This window comes from Pecten maximus, chromosome 14, assembly GCF_902652985.1.
Source record: "Pecten maximus chromosome 14, xPecMax1.1, whole genome shotgun sequence".
Classification (NCBI taxonomy): Eukaryota; Metazoa; Mollusca; class Bivalvia; order Pectinida; family Pectinidae; genus Pecten; species Pecten maximus.
The window spans coordinates 15507181-15518047 of NC_047028.1; the positions used below are offsets into that span (position 1 = coordinate 15507181).

The 10867-nt window shown below is 39.2% G+C and overlaps 1 protein-coding gene across 1 annotated transcript; it reads right to left on the bottom strand.

Annotated features, from left to right (window-relative positions):
- Positions 1-2439: 2439 nt before the first annotated feature.
- Positions 2440-8034, bottom strand: LOC117341773 (sporozoite surface protein 2-like). Its single transcript, XM_033903636.1, has 2 exons — positions 7913-8034; positions 2440-4492 (listed from the first exon to the last, which is right to left on the bottom strand). The coding sequence occupies exons 1-2, from the start codon at positions 8032-8034 to the stop codon at positions 2440-2442; spliced, it is 2175 nt and encodes a 724-aa protein (XP_033759527.1).
- Between the last annotated feature and the right edge of the window lie 2833 nt (positions 8035-10867).

Genomic DNA, 10867 nt, shown 5'->3' on the forward strand with positions numbered 1-10867 from the left:
ACGCGTGAGATAACGTTGATGTGACGTTTGAAAAGTTTGATTATGGTTTTTGTCTCGGATAAATCAATATAATGTCATAAACATGTACACAGACGCTCGAAACCACTTCTTGTGTAGCGACATTGGACTTAGACTTGTATTGCTGCATGCAACTTTTTTTTCGGCATTTTGAATTATTTAAATGAATCGTAATATACAAATGTATGTTTATTAAACCCCAGAAAACCCCTTGTTTGATAAGTTGACGTCTACATGTAGGAAGCCTCTATCACCACTTTCTAAAACTGTTACACTAAAAGCCTGCGCGTGTTCATTTACCGTCCTCGTCATTTGTTTCAATCATCTCTTCGTGAATAACAAAAATCTCCAACATACAGTGTCTGCTTCTTAAAATAGATCTTGCTGTTTATATCATCTAGTCATTTTATCCTCAAATCATTTTAATGTGAAACGATATGTTTGACAACGAGACATTGATCCTCGCTCGTGTTCTCTCTCTCACACCCTACAATGTGTATGACACTATTCTTGTACACTTAGCAAAATTGGTTTATGTATTTATCAGCACGTATGCTTTTACTTCAAACGCGAGGTTACAGATTTTTATTGAGCTTAAGCAATGTTTCCCTTAGCCACAGTTGGATTCAAATATGTTGGTGTATATAATGCACTTTCACCTATATCTCATACTTTCTCTCTGATTGGCTACTATTGTCGTGGAGGGGTATCCTTGTATGGTAGGTGTCTTCTGATTGGTTACTATTGTCGTGGAGGGACATCCTTGTGTGGTAGATTTCTTCGGATTGGCTACTATTGTCGTGGAGGGGTATCCTTGTATGGTAGGTGTCTTCTGATTGGTTACTATTGTCGTGGAGGGGGTATCCCTGTGTGGTAGGTGTCTTCTGATTGGTTACTATTGTCGTGGAGGGGATATCCCTGTGTGGTAGCTTTCTTCTGATTAGATACTCCTGACTAACACAAGCTGTTCTCTGACTGGGCTTTAACACATTTTTTTCTAATCGCATTTTGAATAACATTACATACATGTACAGTCGTCCTTCCCGACACACGACAGTACATGTATCTTTGTCCACTGTTCCAAACGGTCAGCTGTTTAAAATTCTCATCACTTCCGGTATGATGGTTTGCTTTGTATACCTATCTTTTCCGGTTTCCCCAGTGTGTGTGCCGTTTGCATCGTGAAGGACAACAGAAACAGTCCTTTAGCACGATAAGGTTAATACACAAATTCAACTTTACAATGAATTAGCAGAACCCGAGGTAAACCCCCACAGGGTAACATCACACGTACTCATGGCAACGTTTAAGGCGTCGCATGATAATGGCTATAACTATTGTTGTTTGTTTTGTTTTTTTCTAAATAAAAAGAATATCATTATAACAATACTTATATAATTATGGTGATGATTTTGGAAACTAACAAATTCTTATCATACTTATTTCAATAAAACAACATATAAGAAAGAATGTGTCTCCCTTTTCTGTAGACTATTGAAATTATCATGAAATGTAAAACATTAAAAAAACAATGTTTGTTTACACCAGGTCAATTTAGGCCCCTCGGGAACCCTCCTGTCGGATCTCAGTGTCCGGGTGCAAGTGCGATTCTGTTACAATAAATACCAATAAACTCTTATTTTAAAGCCAACTTGGACATCGACGCCGGGGTAATCAAGTTATAACTGTTCGAACAGTCAAATGGCTGTCTTTCGCAATAGCTCCAGAACAGAATATTCCTCTCATTAAGACACGCCAGTCACGCGACTTTTAGTTAACTCTATTGTAACAAGAGAATGGTGTAATGGATGTTACCAACAGTAAAACCCGACATCATATCAGATGTAAGTTCCTTCCGCTTCAGTGCGACAAGTAATTGAAACAGTGGTCGGGTGCCACAGTGGTAACACACTTGCCTTTCACCTAGGCGACCGGGGTTCGATTCCCCAATCCTACATTCAAAGGTATATTAGGTCACCTGCCCGATCACGTGGGATTTCCCCGGGTTCTTCAGTTACAGTTAGAGCCCTCGATCCGGGCCAACAAGAGCGATTAATGTAGGTTTATATGTAGCTTGTTTCGCGATGGTTGTAAATTAATTAAAGTTTACATACATAACAAATAGCAGAAATGCACCACAAAAATCCCATTATCATTTTCCGACATGCCTGACCATACAGATGTCACCATAAATAACATGGCAATCCACTCGTTTTATAATCCAACTCCGAATTTCCAAAAACTCCCGCATCCATGTTTCATGTAACCTGACAAGATCTCGCGTGACACAGGGCAATCCTCCTTTTGAAAATAGTTTTCAGTGAGAATAATAATCACGCGATTCACATAACGAATATAGCCATCCCCTCCCCCTTTTCATTATGACATGACTTTTGATGTAAGTCGGCCCATGTCAGATTTTTAAAAGGCCGATAAGAAAACAGCGGGAACCTTCGGATTGCTAAGACTGCTAGGATTGCTAAGACTACTAGGATAGCTAACACTATTAGGATTGCTAACATTGCTAGGATTGCTAACACTACTAGGATAGCTAACACTATTAGGATTGCTAACATTGCTAGGATTGCTAACACTACTAGGATTGCTAACATTGCTAGGATTGCTAACACTACTAGGATTGATAACAATACTAGGATTGCTAACACTATTAGGATTGCTAACACTACTAGGATTACTAACATTGCTAGGATTGCTAACACTACTAGGATTGTCAAGACTACTAGTATTACCAGGACTGCTAGGATTGCTAACACTTATAGGATTGCTAGTACTGCTAGGATTGATAACATTGCTAGGATTGCTAACGTTACTAGGATTGATAACAATACTAGGATTGCTTACACTGCTAGGATTGCTAACAATACTAGAATTGCTAAGACTGCTAACAATACTAGGATTGCTAACACTACTAGGATTGATAACAATACTAGGATTGCTAACATTGCTAGAATTGCTAACGTTACTAGGATTGCTAACACTACTAGGATTGCCAACACTACTAGGATAGCTAACACTACTAGGATTGCTTACAATATTAGGGTTGATATCATTGCTAGGATTGCTAACACTACTAGGATTGCCAACACTACTAGGATTGCTAACAATACTAGGATTGCTAACGCTATTAGGGTTGCTATCATTGCTAGGATTGCTAACACTACTAGGATTGCTAACACTACTAGGATTGCCAACACTACTAGGATTGCCAACACTACTAGGATTGCCAACAATACTAGGATTGCTAACGCTACTAGGATTGCTAACACTACTAGGATTGCTAACAATACTAGGATTGCTTACACTACTAGGATTGCTAACATTTCTAGGATTGCCAACAATACTAGGATTGCTTACACTGCTAGGATTGCTAACATTTCTAGGATTGCTAACACTATTAGGATTGATAACACTACTAGGATTGCTAACACTACTAGGATTGATAACACTACTAGGATTGCTAACGTTACTAGGATTGCTAACGCTACTAGGATTGCTAACATTTCTAGGATTGCTAACACTGCTGGGATTGCTAACACTACTAGGATAGCTAACACTACTAGGATAGCTAACACTACTAGGATTGCTAACACTACTAGGATTGCTAACACTACTAGGATTGCTAACATTACTAGGATTGCTAACACTACTAGGATTGCTAACACTACTAGGATTGCCAACACTACTAGGATAGCTAACACTACTAGGATTGCTTACAATATTAGGGTTGCTATCATTGCTAGGATTGCTAACACTACTAGGATTGCCAACACTACTAGGATTGCTAACAATACTAGGATTGCTAACACTATTAGGGTTGCTATCATTGCTAGGATTGCTAACACTACTAGGATTGCTAACACTACTAGGATTGCCAACACTACTAGGATTGCCAACAATACTAGGATTGCTAACGCTACTAGGATTGCTAACACTACTAGGATTGCTAACACTACTAGGATTGCCAACAATACTAGGATTGCTTACACTGCTAGGATTGCTAACATTTCTAGGATTGCTAACACTATTAGGATTGATAACACTACTAGGATTGCTAACACTACTAGGATTGATAACACTACTAGGATTGCTAACGCTACTAGGATTGCTAACATTTCTAGGATTGCTAACACTGCTGGGATTGCTAACACTACTAGGATTGCTAACACTACTAGGATAGCTAACACTACTAGGATTGCTAACACTACTAGGATTGCTAACACTACTAGGATTGCTAACATTACTAGGATTGCTAACACTACTAGGATTGCTAACGCTACTAGGATTGCTAACGCTACTAGGATTGCTAACGCTACTAGGATTGCTAACAATACTAGGATTGCTCACACTACTAGGATTACTATCATTGCTAGGATTGCTAACATTTCTAGGATTGCTAACACTACTAGGATTGCTCACACTACTAGGATTGCTTACAATACTAGGATTGGTAACGCTTTTAAAGCATGTTCATAGTTTTATATAATTCATTTCAAATGAGATCATGATAAAATTACTTTTGATTCCAGTGAATGTTGATTGATAGATTTTTAGTCGATTTCCTGTCACCCATAATTCTGTTATTTTCGAAATATTTACTTATTCGAAAGACAGAAAAAGATGCTTGCATGATAATGACTTATAAACATATCACCCTTGTGTAACAGCTGCGAAAACAAACCAAACGAAGGGTTTAAGTTTGACATGAATTTATGTTGATTGTTAACTTCGAAAGTCTTATTCCTACAATTGCAACTCGCTATCTTCTTCACGGAAAAGTTATCATCCATTTAACGGCATTTATTCTGAAAATGTCGCCATTTTGCAAATAATCGAGACTTCATCTTTGTAGAGCTAAAATAGTATAACGCCATGAACTGTATTGCGTATGTTACTTCTTTGATATGTCTATTATAAAATCGAGAAGTCTTTTCTATTGTTAATAAGTAAGTGTTGAAGGGTTGTACAATTTGGTTTGGTTTATTTTTAACGTCCTATTAACAGCCAGGGTCATTTAAGGACGTGCCTGGTTTTGGAGGTGGAGGAAAGCCGGAGTACCCGGAGAAAAACCATCGACCTACGGTCAGTACCAGGCAACTGCCCCATGTAGGTTTCGAACTCGCATCCCAAAGGTGAAGGGCTAGTGATAAAGTGTTGGGGCACTTTATAATTAACCATTCGGCCACCGCGTTTTCAAAATTGTACAAAAGGCCGCCGTTTAATATAAATTGAGAGTTAGAAACAGTAGATAGTTAGATACAGTAGAGAGTTAGATACAGTAGAGAGTTAGATACAGTAGAGAGAGTTAGATACAGTAGAGAGAATTAGATACAGTAGAGAGAGTTAGATATAGCGGAGAGTTAGATACAGTAGAGAGTTAGATACAGTAGAGAGAGTTAGATACAGTAGAGATTTAGATACAGTAGAGTGTTAGATACAGTAGAGAGTTAGATGCAGTAGAGAGTCAGATACAGTGGAGAGTTAGACACAGCAGAGAGTTAGATACAGAAGAGAGTTAGATACAGTAGAGAGTTAGAAACAGTAGAGAGTTAGATACAGCAGATAGTTAGATACAGCAGAGAGTTAGATACAGTAGAGAGTTAGATACAGTAGAGAGTTAGATACAGTAGAGAGAGTTAGATACAGTAGAGAGTTATATACAGTAGAGAGTTAGATGCAGTAGAGAGTCAAATACAGTAGAGAGAGTTAGATACAATAGAGAGTTAGATGCAGTAGAGAGTTAGATACAGTAGAGATTTAGATACAGTAGAGAGTTAGATACAGTCGAGAGTAAGATACAGTAGAGAGTAAGATACAGTAGAGATTTAGATAGAGTAGAGAGTTAGATATAGTAGAGATTTAGATAAGGTAGAGAGTTAGATACAGTAGAGAGTTAGATACAGTAGAGCCAAAAATCTATCATACGGCTGTTTTTCGTCCTTCTAGGGATGGTATGGACAGAAAGTGACCTTAGATAAGAGGCGATTGAGGAATTTCAAAAAGAATTACAACAATGTAAATGAGGAGACGTTATAGCCCCGCAATTTCATATGTTTCAAGAATGTCGATCACACGTATATCAGAACCGTGGCACCATTCGAATGAATTAAATTGAGGCATCCGTACAGTTTGCTCCTGTGAACTGCCCTTCTCTTGATATAAAATTTTTGTTGTTGAAATTTTTAATTGATCAGCATTCTTCTTTTTATGTCCATATCGACAAAGAACAATATTTCTTCTGTAGCTGGTATCGTTACCTTGTAACGGATCAATTATAACATGTTCTAAGATACAGTTTGTCATTCCGTGATACAATGTCTCACCAGGTGACATTACGTAAATCTGACAATGTAATGCTGATCAGTGGTCATCACTTGTGTATTCTGTACAATAGTTGGACAGGTAACGTTAATTAGTGGTCAACACTGGTGTATTCTGTACAATAGTTGGACCGGTAACGTTAATTAGTGGTCATCACCTGTGTATTCTATACAATAGTTGGACAGGTAACGTTAATTAGTGGTCATCACCTGTGTATTCTGTACAATAGTTGGACAGGTAACGTTAATTAGTGGTCATCACCTGTGTATTCTGTACAATAGTTGGACAGGTAACGTTAATTAGTGGTCATCACCTGTGTATTCTATACAATAGTTGGACAGGTAACGTTAATTAGTGGCCATCACCTGTGTATTCTGTACAATAGTTGGACAGGTAACGTTAATTAATGGTCATCACTGGTGTATTCTGTACAATAGTTGGACAGGTAACGTTAATTAGTGGTCATCACAGGTGTATTCTGTACAATAGTTGGACAGGTAACGTTAATTAGTGGTCATCACTGGTGTATTCTGTACAATAGTTGGACAGGTAACGTTAATTAGTGGTCATCACTGGTATATTCTTTACGATAGTTGGACAGGTAACGTTAATTAGTGGTCATCACTGGTGTATTCTGTACAATAGTTGGACAGGTAACGTTAATTAGTGGTCATCACCTGTATGTTCTGTACAATAGTTGGACAGGTAACGTTAATAAGTGGTCATCACTGGTGTGTATTCTGTACAATAGTTGGACAGGTCACGTTAATTAGAGGTCATCACCTGTGTATTCTGTACAATAGTTGGACAGGTAACGTTAATTGACAGGTAACGTTAATTAGTGGTCATCACTGGTGTATTCTGTAAAATATTTGGACAGGTAACGTTAATTAGTGGTCATCACTGGTGTATTCTGTACAATAGTTGGACAGGTAACGTTAATTAGTGGTCATCACTTGTGTATTCTGTACAATAGTTGGACAGGTAACGTTAATTAGTGGTCATCACCTGTGTATTCTATACAATAGTTGGACAGGTAACGTTAATTAGTGGTCATCACCTGTGTATTCTGTACAATAGTTGGACAGGTAACGTTAATTAGTGGTCATCACCGGTGTATTCTGTACAATAGTTGGACAGATAACGTTAATTAGTGGTCATCACTTGTGTATTCTGTACAATAGTTAGACAGGTAACGTTAATTAGTGGTCAACACTGGTGTAATCTGTACAATAGTTAGACAGGTAACGTTAATTAGTGGTCAACACTGGTGTAATCTGTACAATAGTTAGACAGGTAACGTTAATAAGTGGTTTATTTTTTTACAAATATTCGGCAGGTAACTCTGAACACGGGATACTTTGTAACATTACAGTTTGTCATATTTTCTCAATGCAGCGACTTAAATATCTCACCCCTGCTCGATTTATATATATAAATGGGACAAAGAAATTATTACAACAGTGTTGACAACGTAAAATGTCAAATTTTCGAGGCAATCCGCCACTTTATCAAGACACAAAGAATACAAATGCAATGACATGATACACAGTACCTTCGGCTGAGGTGGGCCGAAGGCGGTTCTATGATGCGACCAACGACACAGACATTTGAAAATATCCCGAAATATTGACATTTTCCATCGTCCACACTGTTGGAATTACTTCTTTGCCCCATATAAACATTTCAAATTATTGCATCCTGCAGAATACCTTTGCAAGGATCCAATGTTATCCGGAAAATTACCGTTGATATTCTGTTATACTATTGTATGGTAGTAACCGATTCATTCACGGGTTTCGTTCACCATCACCCACTGTCCGTCAGGCCGACGTTGTAGACATTCATAACTTCCATTGTTCCTGGCGTTTCGGAGTTTGTTTTCAGTCTATAACACTACTGAGGTGTCAAAGAAAGATAAACGGCTGTATGAAACAGTTATTAAATTGATTTCAAGGTGGAATACAAATATGCGTGTCACATCATTGGTGGTGGTCGGCTGGCATTTTACCTAGGCGACCGGGGTTCGATTCCCCGATCGGACGTGAAAATGTATGGGGTCACCTGCCGGACCACGTGGCTTCCCCCGGGTACTCCGGTTTCTCCCACAGTAAGACCCCTCGCACGCTTCCATCTGGGCCAACAAGCGTGATTAACATAAGTTAATATAACTTGTTTTGTAAAGATTTAATGTGTGTATCTTGCTACCGGAGAATATTTAGTCCACGGGAGTCTGCAGCTGTCACATTAAAGTTTTCGGAATGCATACCCTTAGTTCATTAAAACGATATAATAACAATGAAACATCGATTGGTTAAGTCATGGGGTTTGCGTTCTTTTTGTTGAGGCCGATATGACATTTTCTATACCGCCCTCAGAATGACAACCTATCGATGACATACATACAGTACCTACAGTATCATAAAAGGCTTACGGTTAAAGACAATAAAGCACTTTTTTCTGACAAGTTGGGAGAGAAACTACGTGAATTAAGGTTCTTACAATGTTGGTGATAGTCCGGTGTGACACAAGTTGTAGTGATGTTTATTTGAAATACTAGTTTTATAATTTATGTTTTAAAGATACAGAGCTAATTATATATTATCTAAACCAATGTCAGTGTGTATCTTTATCGCCGGGCCAGATCACCATTTCGTCTTTAAAACAAGAAGCCCAGAGGGCCTGTATCGCTCACCTGGATTTCATGAGATATGAAACAAGAATGATGATTAAGTATATTTGTCACTGGTATTGCTATGTCAATATATCATGGGCATTTTATATGGGTACGTGAGGTTTTTAAGCCAAAAAATGCATTAATCCATGAAATGAAATTGACTTTTGGCGCAACCCCATAGGGATGCTACCATACAAATGCGAGTGATATCCATTGCTTAGTTTCAGAAAAGAAGTTGTTTAAACCAATTGACCCCTTTTGACCCCGCCCTCTGCACCCCGGGGGGTCAGTTCCTTCCTTTATAACATTTTTAATCCCTACCCAAAAGGATGCTAATAGTCAAATATGAGCTGTTTCAAGTAAGTTGTTCATATCAATTTAGCCAAATTGACCCCTTTTGGCCCAGCCCCTCAGCCTCCAGGGGGTCGGCCCCATCATTTGTACAATTTTGAATCCTTAACCCAAGGGAATGCTACCAGTCACATATTAAAGATATCCATTGCTTAGTTTCAGAGAAAAAGTTGTTTATATAAATTCTGCCAAAATAACCCCCTTTGGCCCCGCCTCTTAGGTCCCCAGGGGTCAGCCCTATCATTTGTACAATTTTGAATCCCTACCCTAGGGGGTTGCTACCAGGCAAATATGAGCGATATCCATTGCTTAGTTTCAGAGAAGAAGTTGTTTATATCAATTTACCCGAATTGACCCCTTTTGGTCCCGCCCCTCAGCCCCCAGGGAGGTAGACCCCACCATTTGTACAATTTTGAATCCCTACCCCAAAGGGATTCTCACAGTCAAAATTGAGCAATATGTATTGCTTAGTTTCAGAGGAGAAGTTGTTCATATCAATTTAGCCAAATTGACCCCTCTTGGCCCTCAGGCCCCCCGGGGGTCAGCCACACCATTTGTACAATTTTGAATCCCCACACCCCATAGTGTTGCTACCAGGCAAATATGAGCAATATCCTTTGCTCAGTTTCAGAGAAGAAGTTGTTTATATCAATATAGCCCAAATGACCACATTTGGCCCCGCCCTTCAGGCCCCTGGGGGTCAGCCCCATCATTTGTACAATTTTGAATCCCCACCCCAAAGTAATGCTACCAGGCAAATATGAGTGATATCCATTGCTCGGTTTCAGAGAAGAAGTCGGTATTATCAATAAGCTATATTGACCCATTTTGGCCCCGCCCCTCAGGCCCCTAGGGGGTCAGTCCCATCATTTGTACAATTTTGAATCCCCACCCCAAAGTGATGCTACCAGGCAAATATGAGTGATATCCATTGCTCGGTTCCAGAGAAGAAGTCGTTTATATCAATATAGCCAAATTGACCCCTTTTGGCCCCACCCCTCAGGCCCCTGGGGGGTCAGCCCCATCATTTGTACAATTTTGAGTCCCCTACCCATAGGAATGCTTCTGACCAAATTTGTTCAAATTCTGATCAGCGGTTATGAAGAAGAAGTCAATTGTTGACGGACGGACGGACGGACGGACGGACGACGGACGACGGACGCCACGGTATGGCATAAGCTCACCTTGGTCCTTCGGACCAGGTGAGCTAATAAGGATGAATGAGGAACAATATTGAAAACATTTTTGTCTGAAAATTGGCATCTGATCATGGTATACCACGTTCAATATTATAGATAAAGGAAGAATGACCGACCACAAACCTTTGTTCCTGAAGTATCGGAAAATGACCAGAATGGTGACATCTGTTGTCATGGCAAATACGACAACAAAGCACGAAGCCAAGAAGTCATTTCACACGAGAAGGCATAAAAAGCCTCGATACGTTCTGTACAGACTTACACAGAAGAAAGTGAGTAAGAC